The sequence below is a fragment of the Salvelinus namaycush genome, chromosome 41 (assembly GCF_016432855.1).
Source record: "Salvelinus namaycush isolate Seneca chromosome 41, SaNama_1.0, whole genome shotgun sequence".
Lineage (NCBI taxonomy): Eukaryota > Metazoa > Chordata > Actinopteri > Salmoniformes > Salmonidae > Salvelinus > Salvelinus namaycush.
In genome coordinates, this window is record NC_052347.1 from 8,764,459 (window position 1) to 8,788,343 (window position 23,885).

The window sequence follows — 23,885 nt, forward strand, 5'->3', positions numbered from 1 at the left end:
CACACTGCTAAACTTATGCCTGACCCTAACCTTAAATTAAGACCAAAAAATAAAACATTTGTAGCCAATTTTGACTGGAATCTGACGGATGTATAATAAAAAACTGTGGAAACCGGTGGGTGGGGGTTGTCAAACTTGGATTACTGTACTTCATGACTATGCCTGGCCCAGTTTCCCGGCCCGCTTCAACTCAGTTCCTGTAACTTTAGCTAGCGACGCATCCAGGTTAGAGGCGCTGGGATGGCGGAGAAGAGCCCTGACTTAAGCGGCTCAGTTTACCAGTGTCCCGCCCTGTCTCCGGAACAGAGAATGCAATCACCTGGGATCGGGGCATCCAAATGGGTCCGTCTGAATGTCGGTGGGACATACTTTCTCACTACGAGGCAAACGTTGTGCCGAGACTCAAAATCGTTCCTGTACCGTCTGTGCCAGGCCGACCCCGACCTCGACTCTGACAAGGTACGGATATCTGTCTAGCTAGCTAACGTTACTAGCTAGTTGGCTAATGTTAACTAGCTAACCTCTGTCTGTTTTACACATCATGTGAATGTTCTAACGTTAATTTACGTTACCTAGTTAGCATATCCAGACCGATTTACTAACTAGTTAGCTAGTTATTTTAGTTGTTTAGCCAGGAAGTAAGCCAAACGGATAGCTAATTTAGATGGTCAACGTTAGCTACTAATGTCGTTACTAGTACAGGCTAGCTAGTTCAGCTGACCAACGTTAACTCTCAAAGAACTTGACTAACTAGCTAAATAACGTTAACGTTAGTTTGTTTTCCTGTTTTTTAATCTGGATAATCCTCCTGACTACAGATCTACAGTAACGTTAGCTAACTAACAAATATTAATTTGGAAGACAGCACGTTTCTACTCGTACTAAGATAGATAACAGTCGTGTAAGTTTTATATAGTACAGTACTAGTATCTGTCAGCTCGCTAACAGGCAAGTTAGTTATCCAGCCAACCACAAACTGTTACTGTAGCTATCTAGCTGGTGAATATCAGAATAACGCCTACACGCAAATGAACCATAGAATACATTGTTGACAAAACCAACAAGTTGTGTGTATATATATATATTTGTGTAAATAATTGGGCTTACAATATACAATTGTGCAAATGAGCCCAATCTGGAGAAGGAGCGTTGCCCTTGTAAGAGAAAGTATGATAATCCACACGTTGAACGTGTTTACCATCCTGATTTCCAACCCTCAAAGGTCACCATGCATCATTTAACAGGAGGATGACATTTAAAAGCTGGCAAAAGACCTTACAAGACAAGTTTGCTCGGTCATACAGATGCAGTTGCAATGAGTCTTGGGCTCTGAAAGATTCACAGTATCCCAGCAGAATAGTTTCATCCCAAAGTTATCTAGGATATTTACGAAACTATGCTGATTAGCATTCCTCATTTGAATTTGAGGTGAAAGTCTCCAATATCTGTAATCTTCATGTGCCCAATGTAATGTGGTAAGGAGATGTATCTCTGCCCTCTGTATTGATTCTTGCTAATGATGGTGTGTGTGAAGGCTGGAGCAAGGCCGCTGTGGTGATTCTTCAGGGATAATGAGACCTGCTAAATGTCAGTTACCCCATGTTGGCGCTGCTCCAAGCTCTGGACACAGAGCTGTTGTATCCATGGATTGGCTATTTTCTTATTATGCGATTGCACAGTTCTGTTTCGATGTTTGTCACTGTACAAAAATCGTCAATGGTATCTCCCCTGATTTGTTATCGATTGTCTGCTTTTCTCATTGTTATCGACTTCTCTTTCTTCAGGATGAAACGGGTGCCTATTTGATAGACCGGGACCCAACGTACTTTGGTCCAGTGCTCAACTACCTGAGGCATGGGAAACTGGTGCTCAATAGAGGCCTTGCAGAGGAAGGTATGATGACAATGTCTTGGGGATATTCTGGGATATGCTGAGACATGTCTGAAGAGTTGTGCCATTCTGTCATCTTTGTTGCCGTTTCTTTTTCGCTCCAACACGTCACACGCTAACAATCACACTTATTACATTTAACACCACAGCAGTTCTCATTAGCATACATAGTTGTTTTCAATGATTGGGGTTTTAATAACTGGTTAAATACATTCTGCTCCCCTCAAGGTGTACTGGAAGAGGCTGAATTCTACAATATCCCTTCTTTGATCAGGCTAATTAAAGACAAAATCAGGGAGAGGGACTGCAAAACAGTTCAGGTGTGTGGGCTTGACTAAAATTGCCATTGCTATCTGGGTGATTTCCTTCTTACCTGAGACTGTCCTGTTGTAATCACTAATACAGAGCTCTAGATATTAAAGGGGGCAGTGGGGTGGCCTTGGGGCCTCTAAGGGCCTCTAACTACTGGCCAGAGGCACATCCTTGGCAAGCTCCCTCCCAAGGATCACCTCTGTTTACATGGTCTATTACTGCAATGACTCTGGGCACAAGCTCTGCTTAAGCTACTGGGATTTCCAGGTCTTGTTGATGTATTGGCATTAGTCCAGAGTCTCCTTACCCTTGCCAGGTAGATGAGGTCAGGAATTGGCACATACTGGCTATGCTTTGCTCTGGGGGGATGGGTGATTTGTATGTAGCCTATTGAGAGCACTTGCTGCTCTGTTGCATGTGAATTAACATAGCCTCTTTCTCTCCACAGCTCCCTATAAAACATGTCTACAGAGTATTGCAGTGCCAAGAAGAGGAGCTAACACAAATGGTTTCCACCATGTCAGATGGTTGGAAGTTTGAGCAGGTAATTATCTTGAAAGGAAGAGATTGGGGAGTGTTCTGCCTCCTATTTTCAGAAATGTTCCTTTCGGCTGCACTTTGACTTGTGTTGGTTGATTTACTGTCCACGGATGATGCTGAGTTCAGTGTATAACATAAATACTATAATTGTCTTCATTTGTAGTCCTTGTGAAATACAACCTTGCAGCATAATTTGGTTACATAGCTGTTATTGTGGTACTGTATTTATTTTTGTGAAAGTCTGAATTGTCTGACCATCTGCGAAAGGAGCTATGGTTGTCTGGTTCAAATAGACACTGGTTTCTGTCAGAGGCCAGGTTGCTAGAGTTAGATTTTGTCTGATGTTTATGGAACAGCAGATAAAGGGGATGTTTCTGTTCATTCAGGAGGACACCCTGTACTAGGTGCATTTCTGTTACTAGCCCCCTCTAGACTTGCAGGGTGTTAGGGTCTTCCCCTCAGAGAGAACTCATGAGTGGGCTCAGGCTGCTACTCTCGTTTCCTTTTTTGGGAGCCAGCAAAGTGACAGAATGTTAGGCATTCTGCTTGTGGCAGCTTTGTGAAAATGGGAACCTACTGTATAGTGTAGTCTGTTTATTTGAATTAGCTACCACCTTAACGACAGATTTCACCCTGTGGTCTAATCCAAGGGATACTAAACATTCATGAGCAATGTAACAGCTCAAAGTGCTCAGGTGTCCTAGATAAAAGTCAATGTTTGTTACTTTGACATTAAAAAAAAAGATCCTTAAGTAGAATAGAAATTGTCTACTGTAATCGGTTACATTGTTTTGACTGTGCCTGGCAAGCTGTTGGAAATATTAGATTTCCCATGTGTGCATGCTTCCTGTAGTCCCTTAGAAACATTTCCCTTCTCATTGGTTCCCCCCCTTTTTTCTCCCTCAGTTGGTCAGTATTGGCTCCTCATATAACTATGGAAACGAAGACCAGGCAGAGTTCCTGTGTGTTGTCTCTAAGGAGCTACATAACCAGTCATACGGCACAAGCAGTGAACCAAGTGAAAAGGCCAAGGTGAGTATCCCAGCACTGCAACAAAAATGTTTTTCATCAACGTCCTCACCATTGTTACAACCATGTATTGTGAGTTACACCAAGTTTGGTATACATGTTGTCTCACATGGCTTTGTCTAACATAAATGCACGCAAAAAAAATGTATTGGTCATGGATGCTGCAATTCCTTTCTCTGCATGCTGCATTTCCTGCAGAGGACAAGTACAAAGATTGAAAGAAACATTTTGCCAATGAATGTATCTACCTTTGAATGTAAGGGGACAATGGGTGAGATTTTGCTTAGACCCCTGCCATTGTGGCCTTAAACCTTTCTCCAAGAGCCCCTTCATCCCTATGAGCCCATTACCTAGAGAGCATCCCGCTAATCATTATCTAGACAAGAGTAATGCCTCGATAATGATTTAAACTACTTTAATATTTAATGAACTCCTGTCACTAGCTTCTGCAGTTCATGGAATTCTCCATTGCCTTAGTCTCCCCGCTTTCCAGTCTCCTGGTATAAAAAAAATCCGTTCCTCAAAAAAAACGAACGTTTTAGGCTTCTTCCTGCCTGTTAAATGCTAACTCATAGTACTTTTTGTCAAGGGTATTTGGAACATATGTTTAGTATGAAATAGGCCTAAACATCTTATTTTGCTCTGACCATTTTCTTTTGCAGATTCTTCAAGAACAAGGCTCTCGAATGTGAAGAGACTGTTCAGTTCTTAGGATTGCGTCCTGCTATGATGTCCAGATATAAAGACACAAACTACATCACATTCTGAGGAGCGTTATGGCACGCTGAAGAAGCTGGCTAACTGCAGTCTACACATTGTACACACCATTTTTCTTTCAGACATCAAATCAAAATGTGCAATCGATAGCATTTCTTGGTTTTGGGGCCTACATAGTAAAACTGGCCTACATAGTAAAACTGGACTGTAGATTTTCACACAGAGAGAAGGGCCTTATCACTTATCATATTGTCCACAGCATTTAAACTTGGTCCATCATTTACTCAGGGTCTCTAATAGTGTTTTGGAAGATGCATTAGGTGTGCACTGTGTGGTGGGACATTATTTCAAACATCTGTGCGTACTACATTATGCCAGTCCTTCACATACAAAAATCAAACCTCAGAAATTAATTGGAAAGCATGTTTTAAAAGTTAAATATTTAAGACTATTTATATGGAGTTGTATAGATTCATACTGTCTTGTTAGAGGCGAAGACTGTATTGACAGTTTATTTATTTTTTACATATCTTTAAACCAATTATTTATGTCCCTTTCCAAATATCCCTTCAACCTGCACATGATCAGTTTTCTGGAAGGAGGACATTCTTATTACTACTTCTACCAGGGTTCTTGTATGATAATGAGGTTGAAGTGATGTTAGGGAATGCCAGATGTTAAAGGACTAAAACTTGTCTTCCATCCCTGGACTCTGGCGTGTTTTAGTTGGGTTACCTGTTAGGCAGCCACTATGGAACTGGAACACATTGTTATATTTTAGAGGACATTATACCTAGAGCCATTTGATAGGCACATTTTTTTTCACATTGACATATGACATTGACTGTTATCGGCTGGTGTTGCGAAGGGCCTGTTTTCCATTTTACGTGAGAAAGAAAAGCATTTTTGTCTCTTGCATGAATTAGTGCATATCTGCTTGTTTGTGTGTGTATACACGATCCTTACGCTTCTGCGGTTTGACTATATTGAGCTTTGACAGGGCTGTATACCAAGCAAAATTACACCAAACTGGCAGTTTTCAATCATACAAGTTCTAAGATAAAATGCTTTGGTCATGTACTGATGAAAAGATTGGATATTATAATCGGTAGTCATTACCATGGTTCAATTTGTAGATGGTTGAGCTACTTATTGAATACATTAACATTGTCAGTATATGAAAACATTTATTTTGGAAAATGTTGCCTTTGTTCAATGACCAAATCAATGTCTGAATTTCAACTTTAATCTGAATTTCTTTTGTCAGGGATAAGGAAATTCGGTAGTCTACATGCATATCTATGAGGAGTTGTACGTAGAGAAAGTATAATAATATTCAGATGTGTTATCAGTGTATGCTATTTCTTCCTAACACACACAGGGCTTTAACTAGTGGAATACAAGCTATAATCTCTGTAAAGGTCAATTGGACCCCTCCTGTTGCCTGATCAAGGTAAAGTTTACATGTCTAGTGTTTTATAATCCGGATCTTACTTACTTTGCCATTTTGACACAATGCTCTAATTTGGCTGGTTTAAACATCTGTATATTACTATGTTTACATATCCCAGATACCCAGGTAGTTGCTGTCAGCCATTTATCTAGTACACAGACGGATAGTTTTCCAACATTTTCCGTGGGCAGTTTTTCTTGGTCACTGAGTTGTCTTGTGGTGATAAGTGCCTCTTTTGCCTCTGAGGCTTCACAGTGAAATCTGTTGTAGTGATGCCCATAACCACAAGGGCTCACTGTTTGTATCCACCCTGCAGTGACAGTGAAGACATTCTGAACAGTGTGGGCCATGTGTGTCTAGTGTGGTGTCCTTTGACTGCAGATTCTTAAACACAGAAGGGGGTGTCAGCCATTGCATGCTTGGCCTGATACACCTTCCACCATGCCCTCAGCTCTGTAGGACACCACTTCACTCCACTGTAACACTTCAGCTCCTGTTTGACTGTTATTTTCTAGAATGCTTATCAAGACACATGTGATCCCTCTGAGGCTGCTATGGGTTTCTAAAGGGACATTGTTCCAGTTTTCCGTTAAATGTATTTTAAAAATGAACAGAGGCAGACAATTGTTATTTGCTCCATTTGATCACTGCTGTTCCTATATATTAGTATCAAGTCTTTTATATTTTTTATGCTTACTGTGTATACATACTATATTATATACATGTAATAGCATGTTTTGACTGGGGATAATGGAAATTATGGTGATGCTAGACCTGGTGGATTTAATCAATAAATGGTAATGAATTCAACTCTTGTATTGTATTTCAACAAACTGTTGCAGAGCCATAGAGAAATACTAACCACATGGCTCTGTCATCAATATGTTAGATGTACTGTATAGAGCAAGGGTGCACTTGAAAGGAAATATGGTAATAACTAAACCTCTTTAGACACTGGTAGGCCATCATTGTAAATAAGATTTTTGTTCTTAACTGACTTACCTAGTTAGAGAAATATCAAATGACAGACTCAAGTTTGGTCCATCACAGAGTTAAATCATATTGAAATGCTGTTCAAACACAAAGCTCCATTCAGTAGTGCACAAACAGTACAGTATGAAGATGGGCAGAAACTGTTACTCATAGAGCCCCAAAGTGGAGGTGTCATAATACCTATAAAACCTAGCGGTTAAACAGATAAATGGTTCCAATCGTTTTTTCCAATATTAATTTTTCCTATAGGGAAATTTAGAAACAATTCAAATAAAGGCTGTGTTTTGAAAAGGCTTACCCTGGTGTGATGTTCTGATAACCATGTAAATCTCTCTCAGATAAGGTGACTTTTATCAGTATATTCAGCTTGATTTTCTCTCCGATCTGAAAAAAATGCTAATTAGCATTAAAGTAGACATCATGCAAGACTACAAATCCCAGCAAGCTTCTGCACGTCATCTCTAGCTAACAGGTATTGTGTCCATTTAAAACTTGCACAAGACCGTTCACAGAATTGTCCATTTAAAAAAATGTTGCCAATTTAATCATTACTACATTTAGCTAACATTAGATAGATAATCCAGAGATTCTTACCTTTGCTTCGATTCGGCAGTCTCGTCCAGATCGTCATGGCATTTGCAGTTCTTTATGACAGCCACATTAGTTAGCGTTTCATTTTTGGGGGGTAATATATTGATAAAAGTAACCTTGTCCTAGAGAGATTTACACTGTTATCAAAATGTCATGCCAGGGTAAGCCTACATGAAACACAGGCCTTAGTTTAAGTATTTCTAAAATCCCCTATGGGATAAATGAATCGTGGAAAAACAATTGTAACCATTTCTCTGTTTGACCACCTGGCTTTATGGGTATTACTCATACTTTATTTATTTAACCAGGCAAGTCAGTTAAGAACAAATTCTTATTTACAATGACGGCCTATCCCGGCCAAACCCTAACTCGGACGACGCTGGGCCAATTGTGCGCCGCCTTATGGGACTCCCAATCATGGCCGGTTATGTCCCTGGACCCGAACCAGGGTCTGTAGTGACACCTCTAGCACAGATGCAGTGCCTTAGACCACTGCGCCACTCGGGTGGTACTCTATAGAAATCCCCTATCACACTTGTAGGCAATGTCATCGGGTCTAATGGTCCAGACTGTGCATATACATGCTGTCAAAGGCACTCCTTCAATATCAAGTTGTTTTTTGTGTAAATTAACTTGTCAGTTTGTCACTTTCACGAGGTTGGAGTAAAAACATGTTCCACTACTTAAGACATTGGCTCGAATCTAGGTTGTACATTTTCTCGAAATCTGAAGGCACAACTAAGGAAGAATGTTTCACTTTTCTCATTGACTTCTCAAACCCCAAACCCTGGTCTGGTCTGATTGGTCTGTTTCGTAATCGTTCCCGGAAGTCTCGCGATGTTGCGCCTCTGGGTTTAGAAACTCTGTGGCACAACATTGTAGAACGTTCAGATAGAAAAACATCGAGGAACTCTGGTCAATCAATCTAACACTAAAGTTTCAGTAGCCTACGATGCACCAAAGATGTTCTAGTTCCGTTCTGGTTGCTGGTTGTACCCTCCTAAACACGATCCAGGTTTTGTGAACAAACCTTGTTTGTGAAGGGATCATCTGTATGTGTTAGAAACGAAGTAGTGTGATTATTGTCATCATAATGTTTAGCAGCTACTATAACGCTTATTAATGCATCATTATCTATTTCCACACAGAATGAAATATTTAAGTAGGAAAATACTCTCGATTCCCCAAAATATTGTCATAAACTAAGATTTTGCACACAGTCCTAGCCAGAAGATTCCAACCCTACTATTACACTTTTTTACAGTGAGCTGCACTGGGGATGGAAAGCTATCATGGTTAAATTAAGACAGCTGAGCCAGAGTAAGATATGGGTCAGAAAACGTACGTCAATGCAGGCATGGGGTATAGAGAGAAATATTAATGGTGTCTTTTTGTAGGCATTAACTCCGCCGTGGTCTGTTGGACAAAGCCTATTAGGAATATAAATGGCGTTTTTGTGGGGGTTTTGGATGAACGGCAAAAATAAGGTCTGTGGTAAACACAAGCTTAGGAGATCTTATATATTTTGTTCTATGAGATAATCTTCATAAGCTAACGTCACATTTTGTAAATGTTTAAGAATTTATGTTATAAAAAAAGCACAAAGGCTTCATAATTCATAAAAGTCATGTTAACGGACTGCTATTATCGTATAGAACAAAACGTATCAGATCTCCTAAGCCAGTGTTCACCTCAGACCTTATTTTCTGTGTTTATTCCAAGACCCTAAACTTTCCCTACTTATTTTTGAGTGGCGCAGTGGTCTAAGACACTGCATCTCAGTGCAAGAGGCATCACTGCAGTACCTGGTTCGAATCCAGGCTGCATCACATCCGGCCGTGATTGGGAGTCCAATAAGGCAGTGCACAATTGGCCCAGCGTCGTCCGGGTTTGGTCAGGATAGACCGTCATTGTAACTAATTTCCGTGTTTTAGGACTACAAGCTGGTGAGCTCTACTAGCACTGAACTCCAAATGTTACCTTTATCCAAACTGATACATCGAGAAGATGGAAATACTGTTATTTTTTGTTGAAAAACTGCCCTTTTTTGTCCTCATGCTAACTAGCAGTAGCTACTGCAGCCATTTTGAGATGACTGTGCAATCAATTATTTTGTTGTTCAAAATTCCATAATGGCTGCTGTAACTACTTCTAGTTAGCATGAGGTCGAAAAAGGGCAGCTTTTTTTTAAAGAAAACCAAGAGTATTTTAATCTTCTGGTTGTATCAGTTTGGATGAAGGTCAAATTTGGAATACAGTAACATATCCCATTTCTGTATTAAGGTATGTTTTCTGACCCATATCTCGCGCCAACTCTGCAGTGTTTTAAATTAACTATGACGGCGTTCCGACCCCAGTGCAGCTCAGTGTAAACAAGCATAATGGTAGGGTCGAAATCTTTTGGCTACACTCAGTCCCTAACTTTGGATGTACTGTCTCTTTAAATGCATAGCTGTCCAATGCTTTGCCTGAAAGTCATGATTAGAATCACTAAATTATCATATAATTTGTACCAACATACACCGTACCTTGCATTTTCTGCAAAATATAATACATTCATCGTATTAGTTGTGTCACCACATAGTTCACAGAATATTCAACGTTTCATGTTTTTGTCTTGTTTGTTCTTGTTAAATAGCTGACTCATAATAATTTGGGATGGTAGTAAATTTGATTACAACCACTCTTAATAAGCAACACCTTGTAGAGAACTAATTGTGATATTAAGTCATTGGCGCTAATTGTTTTCAGGCACTAGCAAGTAATCAGGTCCTATTTAGCCTAGGCTAAATTTCACTTTTTTTTTTTCAGGAGGGAAACTTCACTAGCCTAGCTAGATTTGTCTCGAGTTAGATTTAAAAAATTTGGGCTACCCCAGTGTTCTTTTATAAATATAGATAGTGATTTTTATCACACTGAAGGTAAGTCTTTGTCGCCTACTGAGAATGTTTTGTTTTTTATCCGTAGTCGGTGTAAGTTGTTTTTTTTGGGTTTGGGGTTTATGAAGCTAACGCCAGAAGGCTTGCTACTATTAGCTAGGCTAAAGTAGTTGGTTAGCTAACTACGCTATTCAGCTGGAAGACTGAAACACCTGCATTTACGTTAATCTTAAACGTCACGTGTTCTTTTATCTCGGCTGTATATGTATTTAAATGGGGGAAGGCATCCTAAACTCGATTTCTATGTAACTAACCTAGCCTCGAAATGTGACTGCTGCACACTGTTGCACACTTGTTTAGCGGCTTTTCGTGCCAACATTGCGCAGAGTTGCATATTCGCTTTGGACAACAGAAAGACTGCAATTGTAACTACTGCTGTACAAGTTATCCAATCAACACATACTTTGTGGCATGTGTGTGTCATCAAAAGCTGCTATAGCTAACATGCTAGTTTGTTACATTTGCTGTTCCTTTGTACCATTCCGTTGAGTGATAACCTAAACATCCAACAGATATCTCGGTTGTGAGAATGTTTAATTCCTATAACTAAAGGCCAAAGTTTCTCCTGTCGTTATATTTTAGGTCTCACTCTTGTCAGCATATTGATAGTGGCACATTCAAAAAATGAGTTGCGTTAGTCTGGTATGAAGCTTCAATACTATAGCCACAGATGGCACAAGGAGACAGATATTACTGGATTCTTAAATATGAAGCATCGCTTGGCGTTTAATCTCTCTACCAAATATGGTAGTGAGAGGAAGCCAACTGGCGCGCAGTGGGAGAAGATGGAACGAAATCGATTTTGGCCTATATTCTGCACGTTTTCTCATCGATGAAACATTTGATCTCAAGTCTTTTCCCAAAACTAGAATCTGTTTGAACAGAGTGGACTAAGATCGGTAGACTTTAGCCTTTGCCAAAGTTTATAAAATCGCACTGTTTAGGAGTGCAAAATCGAATTGAGTTATTGCACACACATTTGAGTAGGCGTTCCCTAACGGAACTATTCAGATATATGCTAGGACTGACCAATAGGATCTCGCTAGCTTGGCTCTGCCCACCATCTTGCTTGGTCTGCCCACTATGACTCATCTGTTCCCATTGGATTTGACAATGTGGTCCATCTTGGTTGAGTTAAAATATTTGCTATAGCTTTTCTACACCAGGGCCCCCAGCTACCTACAATAACCAGGCTTCCCAGATAATGTGAAGTAAAATATTTTCACCAGTATCTACCAGATTATTCCGTTTTTGTTTGGTCTTTAGATTGTTTAATGCAAGCAATGCTTACATTACACTGAGAGAAAAAAGGGCTCAAAAAGTGTTCTTCGGCTGTCCCCATAGGGGAACCCTTTGGGGTTCCACGTTCTTCCTGGATCCAAAATGGTTTCTGCAAAGGGATTTCCTATGGGGACATTTGAAGAACCAGATTGCGCCTTTCCTAAGAGTGTAGGAGAACTTAGAGCCTACCTGAATGGAAGTCAGTTGTACCTTTTACTACACACATGAGCAACAAGCTGCATTACAATGGTGTTGAAAACAATATGAAAGACTGAATTCATATTGAACACATTTAGGCTAGGTGTCTGGTTGTGCCCCTTGGAACCTGTGGATGTGACCTAGTTGAAGTGGTTGCAGCATTGTGAGCTTTCTGAGCACCACATTTGGCTGTGCTGTTATCCAGAGACTAGTAACATGAATTGATCAAGTGCCAGAGAAACGAAAACCAACTGATCTGTGGGCCGAACTTGTGCAATACATCTGCATTGTTTATTTCAATAGAACTGTACACCACTGTTGATCTCTTGTTTTTGATTTAGGGAGTCCTCACGTCATGTCTGGTATAGCCTTAAGTCGTCTTGCACAAGAAAGGAAGGCCTGGAGGAAAGACCATCCTTTTGTGAGTATCAAGGGACTTGGGTGGAAGCCATTTTCATGTCAACAGTGCCTTTTGTGTAGAAGCCTAGCTGGTTCTTTAAGGCATGTGTCATTTTGGAAGACCTGCTTGTGGAAATGTGTTTTCTGGATAGTCTATTCCACATGTTTTACACTATGCCAAGCATAGCTGTACTGCCCTGGCCTGGTTGAGTAAACTGTATTGATCCCAAGTGGGAAAATGGATTTGTCACCAGCATAACTCTTACAGGGGGACAATACAAACACAGGCATAGGCCTACATCTGAACACGTACTGCATAACTGAGGACTGATGGCTGTTGGAATGAATAAAATAGCCTACGTTACAGGTGACAGCCATTAACAGGGCAGCGCTGCCAACTAAACACATTGAGTTACGCATCCATAGAGGGTTGGGGGCTAAGGTTTGATTCTGGGCAGGGCTGTAGTTGGCAATTTCATGGAGCAAGACATTTAACGTGTTGAACTATCTCTTCCCTCTCCCTAGGGGTTTGTTGCTGTCCCAACAAAAAACCCAGATGGAACAATGAACTTGATGAATTGGGAGTGTGCCATCCCTGGAAAGAAGGGGGTAAGAGTCTCTGGAGTGAGAGCAGAACTTTCTCTGTATATGTATTGTAGGTACCACTATGTTCAGACTGGAGGAAGCAATCACTCCTGTGCAGCCTAATAAGTTGGCACTGTATGGTGTTTTTAAACTGGACAGCAGATTTGGTTTGAATACAACTAAGCAGGGTATTAATTGGTTGTAGGAAATATTAAATGCACTGAGGTGCCTGTACTAACATCTGTATAGCTGCTGGATGACCAACGAACCAATGTTAATTGATTACCACAGTTGTGCGACATTCTCATTGCTTCACTATGAATAACTACAGTTACTGAAGGAGTGTTGACCAATTTGCTATATTTCTCTCCACAGACCCCATGGGAGGGGGGCTTGTTTAAACTCCGAATGCTCTTCAAGGATGACTATCCTTCTTCACCTCCCAAGTGTATGTTTTCTCTTTTTAAAAGTCCAATGCAGCTGTTATCTGTATAATTTCTGGGTAACAGTTAAGTATGAATGATGCGTCTTGCCATAGAGATCCAGCATTTACAATATTACACTGATTAGCCAGATGGTGGCCCTATAACAAGAAAATGCAAACTTTCAAAGATCATACCCCTCACCCCGTTTGACATAAAGTCATGAAATTCGCCACATGGGTCCCTCACAAGGAACCAATTTGCCTCTGGGACCCATAAGGCCTGCCATCGAGAAATTTGTGATACACCTAAGGTGCTACTCTTATGGCACCGAATTACTTATCTCCATGAAACTTGATATGGCATCTATGGCCAAAGGTCTCAACACAATATTTTTCATACTAGTACCTAAAACATGGCCACTATTGATGGCTCCCGAGTGGCGCAACGGTCTAAGGCACTGCATCTCAGTGCAAGAGTCGTCACAAACAGTCCCTGGTTCGAATCCAGGCTGTATCACATCCGGCCGGGATTGGGGTCCCATAGGGCGCCGCATAATTGGCCCAGCGTTGGCTGGGGTAGGCCGTCATTGTAAATAAGATTTTTTTTCTTAACTGACTTGCCTAGTTAAATAAAATAAAAATTACGTGGATGTGGTCTGGCACATATGTCAGTCAAGTCAAGCATGTTCATAGTGTAACAAAATTTGGTAAGCATGTTGCAAACAGTCAATACTTAACATATGCAAGAGCATTCATATTGACCACATGGTGGCTCTAACGGGCACATGTTTTTATCGCTGTCTGACTCAGTGATGAAATTTGGCACACATGCTCAGGGAAATGAGTCTAGCTAACCCGCACTCTGACACCACGGGACCCATTTGACACAACTTGGTTGAGTGATGCGTCTTGATAAATGGATCTGTCACTTACAAAATTGGTGATTGCCCCAAGGGGGCGCTGCATTATAAGTGGGGGATGACATGTTTACTCTTGCCTTGTTGGCCATTTTAATTGGAAACAAATAAAAATAGCTTCTGTGAAGAGCAATTTCTCAAGAGAATTTTGCTAGGACTGGTGGTGTGAGTGGGTAGGGGGAAAACAGAAAACCAGCTGTTTGAACTCTCCTTATTGGTCTATTAACACATTTACCAGGCAGGCTGAAACTACATCCCACCAAAACAGGCTGAAATTTCAGTCTCTTTTCAAACCGCTCTTATACTAAAAGGGCGTTATCATAATGTTCAGTATTATTCCAACCTCAGTGTGGATAGAGGGAGATATCTATTGAAAATCACGGTGTTTAATGAACTGCGAATAAGTGCCATCTGGAATTTTCTCCATATTGTGCTTATAATGATATTTTCTCTGCTCTTGGCAGGCAAATTTGAGCCCCCTTTGTTCCATCCAAATGTATATCCCTCTGGTACAGTCTGTCTATCGATTTTAGAGGAGGACAAAGACTGGAGGCCAGCCATCACTATCAAACAAGTAAGAGCTTTCATCCAAGACCCCTTCTCTGGTTGTAGCTTTTTCTTTGCCTATAACCCTAGAATAGTAATATACACTCCCCTCTATGTATTTGGACAGTGAAGCTAATATATAAAATTAGCCTGTATACGCCAGCATTTTGGATTTGAGAAAATGTTTCATATGATGCGACGGTACAGAATGTCACATTTTATTTGAGTATTTTCATACAGATCTGTTTTAAACATTTAGAAATGAAAGCACTCTGTATCTAGTCCCCCTTTGCAAAAATAGAGAAAGATACAGAAATTATAGAAAAGTATTAATAAATGCACAATGAGTAACGTTAACTTGGCTATATACATTGGGTACCAGTAGAGCCGATGTGCAGGGGTACGAGGTAATTGCCGTAGATGGTGCATTCACCTGGACTTTGTCCATTTTGTTACGTTACAGCCTTAATCTAAAATGGATTTAAAAAATCAATTATCTAAACATAATACCACATAATGACGAAGCACAACAGGTTTTTAGTAATGTTTGCAAATTTGTACAAAAAAACTACCTTATTTACGTAAATATTCAGACCCTTTGCTATGATACTTGAAGTTGCGCTCCGATGCATCCTGTTTCCTTGAGCTGTTTCCACAACTTGGAGTCCACCTGTAATAAATTCAATTGATTGGACATGATTTGGAAACGCACACAACTGTCTCCAGTGCATGTCAGATCAAAAACCAATCCATGAGGTAGGAATTTACCGTAGAGCGCCGAGACAAGATTCTGGCACAAATCTAGGGAAGGGTAGCATTGAAGGTTCCCAAGAACAGTGGCCTCCATCATTCTTAAATGAAAGAGCTGTTTGGAACCACTAAGACGTTTCTTAGTTTGCCAAACTGCGCAATCGGGGGAGAAGGGTCTTTGTCAGGGAAGTGCCCAAAAACCTGATGGTCACTCTGTCAGAGTTCCTCTGTGTCCTTCTGGAAGGTTCTCCCATCTCTGCAGCACTCCACCAATCAGGCCTTTATGATATAGTGGCCAGACGGAAGCCACTCCTCAGTAAAAGGCACATGACAGCCCGCTTGGAGTTTGCCAAAAGCCATCTAAAGACTCAGACCATGAGAAACAAGATTATCTGGGCTGATAAAACCTGCCACCATCCCTACAGTGAAGCAGCATCATGCTGTGGGGATGTTTTTCAGCGACAGGGTCTGGGAGACTTATGATTGAGGCAAAGATTGAGGCAAAGTTCTGAGTGCTCAGAACCTCAGACAGGGGTGGAGGTTCACTTTCCAACAGGACAATGATCCTAAGCACGCAACCAAGACGAGGCATGAGTGGCTTCGGGACAAGTCTCTGAATGTCCTTGAGTGGCCCGGACTTGAACCCGATCGAACATCTCTGGAGAGACGTGAAAATGGCTGAGCAGCGACCCTCGCCATCCATCCTGACAGAGCTTGAGAGAATCTTCAGAGAAGAATGGGAGAAACAACCCAAATACAGGTGTGCCAAGCTTGCATGTCGTACCCAAGAAGACAAGAGGCTGTAATCACTGCCAAAGGTGCTTCAACAAAGTTTCATAGTTAAAAATAAATTTGCTACATTTCTAAACCTGTTTTTGCTTTGTCATTAAACGGTATTGTATGTACCTTGGGGGGGACTATTTGATACATTTTAGATTAAGGCTGTAAGATGACCAGGAACTTGACGCGCTCAACCTGCTCCACTACAGACCCGTCGACGTGAATGGGGGCGTGCTAGGCCCTCATTTCCTGGAGTCCACGATCAGCTCCTTTGTCTTGCTGACGTTAAGGGGGAGGTTGTTGTCCTGGCACTACACTGCCAGGTCTCTGAACTCCTATAGGCCTGGTCACAGACAACGGTTTGCCATTTGTCAGCAAACCTAAGGATGGATTAGAGTTGTGCGCTGAGGGGCCCCTGTTTTGACGTCAGCGTCACTGTTTTCTACCCTCACCACTTAGGGGCGGCCTGTAAGGGAGTCCAGGATCCAGTTGCAGAGGGAGGTATTCAGTCCCAGGGATATCGGTTTAGTGATGAGTTTGGAGGGCACTGTTGAATGCTGATCTGTAGTCAATGAACAGTGTTCTCACAAACTCAGCAAAAAAGAAACGTCATCACTGTCAAATGTTAAGTTTGCTGAAAATAAACAGGTCTAAATATTTGTATGAGCATAAGATTCAACAACTGACCTAAACTGAACAAGTTCCAGTCATGTGACTAACAGAAATGGAATAATGTTCCCCTGATCAAAGGGGGGGGGGGTCAAAATCAAAAGTAAATCAATATCTGGTGATATTGCTGCATTAAGTACTGCAGTGCATCTCCTCATGGACTGCACCAGATGTGCCAGTTCTTGCTGTGAGATGTTACCCCACTCTTCCACCAAGGCACCTGCAAGTTCCCGGACATTTCTGGGGGGAATGGCCCTAGCCCTCATCCTCCGATCCAACAGGTCCCCAGATGTGCTCAATGGAATTGAGATCCGGGCTCTTCGTTGGCCATGGCAGAACACTGACATTCCTGTCTTGCAGGATATCACACTTCGAACGAGCAGTATGGCTGGTGGCATTGTCATGCTGGAGGGTCATGTCAGGCTGAGCCTGCAGGAAGGTTACCACATGAGGGAGGAGGATGTCTTCCCTGTAACGCGCCTGCAATGATGACAAACTCAATCCGATGATGCTGTGACACACCGCCCAAGACCATGACGGACCCTCCACCTCCAAATCGATCCCGCGCCAGAGTACTGGCCTCGGTGTAATGCTCATTCCTTTGACGATAAACGCGAATCCGACCATCACCCCTGGTGAGACAAAACCGTGACTCGTCAGTGAAGAGCACTTTTTGCCAGTCCTGTCTGGTCCAGCAACGGTGTGTTTGTGCCCATAGGTGACGTTGCCGGTGATGTCTGGTGAGGACCTGCCTTACAACAGGCCTACAAGCCCTTAGGCTGAGAGAGGATGGACTATTGCAGACAGTCTGAGCACTGATTGAAGGATTGTGCATTCCTGGTGTAACTCGGGCAGTTGTTGCCATCCTGTAAATGTCCCGCAGGTGTGATGTACCAATTATGTGCAGATGTTACACGTGGTCTGCCACTGCGAGGACGATCAGCTGGCCGTCCTGTCGCCCTGCAACGCTGTCTTAGGCGTCTCACAGTACGGACATTGCAATTTATTGCCCTGGCCACATCTGCAGTCCTCATGCCTCCTTGCAGCATGCCTAAGGCACGTTCACGCAGATGAGCAGGGACCCTGGGCATCTTTCTTTTGGTGTTTTGTGTCAGTACAAAGGCATCTTTAGTGTTCTAAGTTTCCATAACTGTGACCTCAATTGCCCACCGTCTGTAAGCTGTTAGTGTCTTCACGACCGTTCCACAGGTGCATGTTCATTAATTGTTTATGGTTCATTGAACAAGCATGGGAAACGGTGTTTAAACCCTGTACAATGATCTGTGGAGTTAATTTGTAAAAATCCAAATATCTTTGAAAGACAGGGTCCTGAAAAAGGGAGGTTTTCTTTTTTTGCTGAGTGTTCCTCTTGTCCAGGTGGGAGAAGGCCGTGTGGAGCGCAATGGAGTGCCTCATCCGTGGATCTTTTGGGGTGGTATGAGTTGGTTTGGGTCCAGGCTGTCTGGATGATGGTGTTGTGAGCTATAACCAGCCTTTTAAAGCGTTTCATGGCTACAGAGGAGTGCTACGGGGTGATTGTCATTTAGAGTGGTTACATTTTTTGTTCTAGGTCACAGGGATCGGGTGGTCTGCTTGAAACATGTAGGTATTACAGACTGGGTCAGGGAGGTTGAAAATGTCCATTTAAACACTTGCCAGCTGTTCAGCGCATGCCCTGAGTATGCGTCCTGGTAATCCGTCTGGCCCTGCGGCTTTGTAAATGTTAATGTGTTTAAAGGGCTTCCTCACAATGGCTACGGAGAGCGTGATCAGCTGGTGCTCTCATCCATGTTTCAGTGTTGCTTGCCTCAAAGCGAGCATGGAATGCATTTATCTCATCTGGTAGGCTTGAGTCGCTGGGCAGCTTGCGGCTGGGTTTTCCTTTGTAATCTGATAGTTTGCAAGCCCTGCCTCAACCGACGAGGGTCAGAGCTAGTGTTATAGGATTTGGTCTTAGTCCTGTATTGACACTTTGACTGATGGTTCGTCGGAGGTGTTAAGCTTCTCACCTTTCCACAGAAGGGTCATATTAGTGTAGCACAAACTGTTTGTCTACTACAGACAGAAGTTGGCAGATCGGCTGTACCGACTTCAGAGGAGTCCCAAGACTTGGTGCAGAATGTAGAACGCCACCGTGTTTGTGAGAGGGTCACAGTTTTTAGGTCAAACCATTTGGATGCGACAGACTATTTTGTGAGAAGACCGATTTCTGGTATGTCTCATGGTCTGACAAACACTGCTCTAGCTCTCACCGCAAATGTGGAAGTGCGACATCAGCGGATGCGGTGGATTGAGACATCAATGCAAAATAAACAATCTCTAGCTTCATCTACAGATTTTATGGTGATTATTTTTTAAATAAATGTAATTAGTTTTCTGTGAGTGCACTGACATCGACTAGGGAGTTAAGGGTAGGAAGAATGACTTTTCTCATCCAAGTGTGGAAAGAGTAACTTAGTTGTAGTCTAGAGCTGGTTACCTATAACTGCAAACATAGCTTTTGCATTTAATTCCTGGATGTCTTTGAAACTACCACAAACGGCGTATGGAGGACAGCTGCTACCTAGTAATTTCCATCTGGGTAACGTTATCTACTACCCAATAGCTATAGGAGGACAGGCTCATTTGTAATGGCTGGAATGAAAAATTAAACTTAATCAAACGTGTGGTGTCCATATGTTTGATACCGTTCCATTAATTCCAGTCCCGTCATTACAATGAGCCTGTCCTCCTATAGCTCCTCCCACCAGCCTCTGGTTGATACCTACTGGCAGTGCTAATGTGTTAGCAGGCTATTAGTGCTAACAATAGCGGGCTAGTTGGCTTGCAAGCTAATTTGTAGCTTTACATTCATAAAGTGTTTGCTTGTAAGTTGGCAGAAAATGTCATTGAAACCAGTAGTCATGAGTGCAATCAATTGTGGCTTTGTAATGCATTTAGAATTCCGATCAGTTTTATGTAATAACTCAATACAGAAGTAAGGGAATTTTGATGCATATTCTAATACAAATCCATAGGTTACATGTGGTTACGTTTATGCTACCTACCCATTTAACCTGATCTGGGTTTCAACTCTATGAAAATGCCCTTTGTTACAAATTTAACTAGAACAATGCACATCCACTTCTGGTAGCAGGCAGTATAGAAAATTAGCGCAGGTCTCAAGCTGACCTGCTAGTGAGTAGCCAGCTGATCTTTATTTAAAGTCTAGCCAACTTGTAACTATTTGGTTGTTAACAAGGCAGAACAGTTGAATTTTATGTTTACACCTGTCTGTCTTAACTGTTTGAACAGCCTGTTTAGATGTTGAAATCAAGTGGCCTACCTGGATAAGATGCTTATTTCTCAGAATGAGAATGGGATGCCAATTCCTTATAGATGTCTTTGTAATGTTCATTGCACATTTATAAGACTAGACAGCTAGCACAAGTCTGGCTAAAATGCTGCTAGTGGTATGTGATGCTGCACGTGACAACCTGATTATTTAATTTTCCACAATCCTATTCGTTGACACTCCTGCTCTGTTCTACATTTTGGGAGTTAAGACATAAGGTTATCGTTACAAATGATAAGTTCCCTATTACAGTAAAATGGTTTCGATGTATTTTGGTGACCACATAATTTTTTCTTGTGTTTTTTGGGACAAAATGAAAATGGCGAGTTCAAACTGCTTGTCAGAGATGAAGAGGACCTTTCTGTCTTGTGATTGGCTGGGGAGGGGTTTGGTGTCTGCAAGTGGGAAGGCACACAGGAGACGAAGACCCTAAAGACAAACGCTCATAAATGTATTCTTGCAATAGACATTTGGAACATTGTGCTTAAACATAAATTTGATATGTTGCCCAGCCCTAATGTACATCCCGGTCACTGGGGACGATGTCATCGCTGTACTTATTAATGAAGCCGGTGACCGATGTGGTAAACTACTCGATGCCATCGGATGAATCCCAGCACTTTATCAGTCTGCGCTAGCAAAACAGTCTTGTAGCCTAGCATCCGCTTCATCGAACCACTTCTATATTGGGCATGTCACCGGTACTTCTTGAATATTTGCTTGTAAGCAGGAATCAGGAGGATGAAGTTGTGGTCAGATTTGCCAAATGGAGGTCGAGGGAGAGCATTGTATGCTTATCCATGTAGAGAGTAAAGTTGAGTTTTTGCCTTTAGTTGCTCAGGTGACATGCTGGTAGAAATTGTCATGGATTTCAGTTTCCCTGCATTAAAATCCCAAGGCACTAGGAGCGCTGCTTCTGGATGAGTGTTCTTGGTTGCTTATGACCCTATACAGATCGTTGAGCATCGGTTTGTGGAGGTAAATAGACAGCAAAGAAAAATATAAATGACCACCCTCTTGGTAAATAGTATGTAGTGCATCAAAGTAGTCAGGTTTAGTATTTGGGACTATATTCCTTGCACACACTGACTACATCAAGCTTGTGACTAACTCGTTTGATGCGTTTGCAGTTTGTTTTTGGGTTTTGTTTTGACAAAAAGGAACTGAATGGTGATTTGATGACTGGAGTAATTTTATCTAGGAGTGTAGAGGTTTTTGAACACTTGTAAATTAATCCCGAGTGCCATGATTTAAGAAGTCATGAATGATTCCAGTCAGGCTACAACAAAACATGCTACCATTACCAATAACAGGAGATTAGCATTTTTCAGAGGTATGATCTTTGTGCCTCTAACCTCACTAACCATAATTCACTAATACATTTTGAAACAGTAAAACGGATGTAGGAAAATATCCTTAAATAAAAGGTGACATTCTGTACTGTCACCTCATTGGGCTCCTGAGTGGCGCAGCGGTCTTAGGCACTGCATCTCAGTGCTAGAGATGTCACTACAGACACCCTGGTTCAAATCCAGGCTGTATCACAACCGGCTCTGATTGGGAGTCCCATAGGGTGGCTCTCAATTGTCCCAGCATCGTCTGGGTTTGGCCAGTGTAGGCAGTCATTGTAAATAAGAATTGTTCATAACGGTCTTGCCTACTTAAATAAATGTTTTTAACTGATCTCAAATCCAAAATGCTGGGCTATAGAGACTAACATGTTAGCTTTACTGTCCAAATGTGTATGGAGTGGCTACATTTAGATGAGATCTTTGCTTCAGTGTGGATGAGAACTGTACTCGTGTATACAGGTGACTTCTGACTGCACTGCACTGTAAACGGCTTTGCTGCAGAGGGCAGCATGGCTTCATAGTGGTTACTTATTAGGTGAAATTGATTTGAAGCCATGGAAGGTTGCTTACACAAATTGCCATTTATACTTTGTTTTCATCCACAGATATTGTTAGGAATCCAAGAGCTCCTAAATGAACCAAATATCCAGGATCCTGCACAAGCTGAGGCGTATACAATTTACTGGTGGGTCTGAGCCAGTAGATATTTTAATTAAGTGAAAGGTTTGTCAAATGTCAGTCGGAATAGGATATACACAGCTGCTGGCAAAATCTTCTCATTAGCTTGTGGCTATCCTGGCCAATAGTTTGTCTAGCTGTTTGCCAACATTGTTGAAAGGCTGTTAGTTGATACTTGATATTTCCAGGAAATATCCCATTCCTCATAACATGCCTCCATCTCTTTCATTTCAGCCAAAACAGAGTGGAATATGAAAAAAGGGTTCGAGCACAAGCCAAAAAGTTTTCTCCATAAAGCTTCAAGACTACGCAAGATTGAAATTGGTTTGCTGAGGATTTTGTCTCTGCCCCCTTTTTGTCTGCCTCCAACAATGTCCATTGCGCACCTATTTCCTGCTGGACTGTTTTAAAACTGAATGTGTGCCATTTCTGTCCTTCACCCACATACTGATGCACCCCTTTGCTTTTTTTGACTCGGAAGTCCTGGATTTGAAGGTGGACTATGCCGCCACCACAAAGGATTTTCCGTACTCCAACTGTGGTATTTCTTTTTCAAGAGCTCACGCTCGTCAGAAAAGACTATGAAATGGGAGTCACTTCTGTTGATTTTTATTAATGTATTCAATGTTAGAATTATTTTGCCTATGTTCTGATTAAGATATAGAAAAACAGGCTTCAATGAATCCATTCAAAGGTAGTTTAGTGTATCTGCATCAGACTCTGTTAAGTTGTTTTGGTCCAAATATTTAGATTTAAATAAAAATGTTTGTACCAAGTTAGTGTTAATACATGTAGATGGACTCAGTTCCATCTTTCCCAATGCATTGTGTTGCCAGTTGAATGCTTGTTACTCTTGAAGGTTGACTTTGGGTAAAAGTAACGGCTTTAGACGGTGTACCTGATCAAATCACAATCTTTCAAGGTCATTTAATGCTTAAAAACAAATGTTTGAATAAGCGCTTTGGCTATAGAAGTGTCATTTATCAATTGCTTCTGTAGAAAAACAAATTCTGTGAAATGACAATACATACTGGATGAGTTACTGGCTCGTTGAACCAGCTACAGTTGAAGTCGGCAGTTTACATAAACTGCGTGCCCCATCGTGCATTAATTTATTTTGTCCCCCAATACACCAAACGCGATCACGACATGCAGGTTAAAATATCAAAACAACCTCTGAACCAATTACGTTAATTTGGGAACAGGTCAAAAAGCATTAAACATTTATGGCAATTTAGTTAACTTGCACTTGCTAGTTAATTTGTCCTTGGATATAAACATTGAGTTATTTTACCTGAAATGCACAAGGTCCTCTACTCTGACAATTTATTCATATATAAAACGGTCAACCAAATCATTTCTAGTCATCTCTCCTCCTTCCAGGCTTTTTCATCTTTGTATTTATATGGTGATTGGCATCTAAACTTTAATAGTATTACTACACTGACCGGCAACACAGTTCGTCTTTCAATCACCCACGTGGGTATAACCAATGAGATGGGAGAGGC

At 41.5% G+C, this 23,885-nt stretch overlaps 2 protein-coding genes across 2 annotated transcripts; both read left to right on the forward strand.

Moving 5' to 3' along the window:
• The first annotated feature begins 114 nt into the window (after positions 1–114).
• LOC120034357 (BTB/POZ domain-containing protein KCTD5-like) lies at positions 115–6,751 on the forward strand. The gene is made up of 6 exons (XM_038980878.1): positions 115–459; positions 1,785–1,893; positions 2,119–2,210; positions 2,651–2,746; positions 3,649–3,774; positions 4,434–6,751. Exons 1-6 carry the CDS (start codon positions 241–243, stop codon positions 4,461–4,463), a joined length of 672 nt encoding a protein of 223 aa, XP_038836806.1. The 5' UTR covers positions 115–240; the 3' UTR covers positions 4,464–6,751.
• A 3,450-nt stretch (positions 6,752–10,201) lies between these two features.
• On the forward strand, positions 10,202–23,199 carry LOC120034437 (SUMO-conjugating enzyme UBC9-B). The gene is made up of 7 exons (XM_038981000.1): positions 10,202–10,446; positions 12,285–12,364; positions 12,868–12,951; positions 13,303–13,375; positions 14,733–14,842; positions 22,305–22,384; positions 22,612–23,199. Exons 2-7 carry the CDS (start codon positions 12,299–12,301, stop codon positions 22,670–22,672), a joined length of 474 nt encoding a protein of 157 aa, XP_038836928.1. The 5' UTR covers positions 10,202–10,446; positions 12,285–12,298; the 3' UTR covers positions 22,673–23,199.
• The last annotated feature ends 686 nt before the right edge of the window (positions 23,200–23,885 follow it).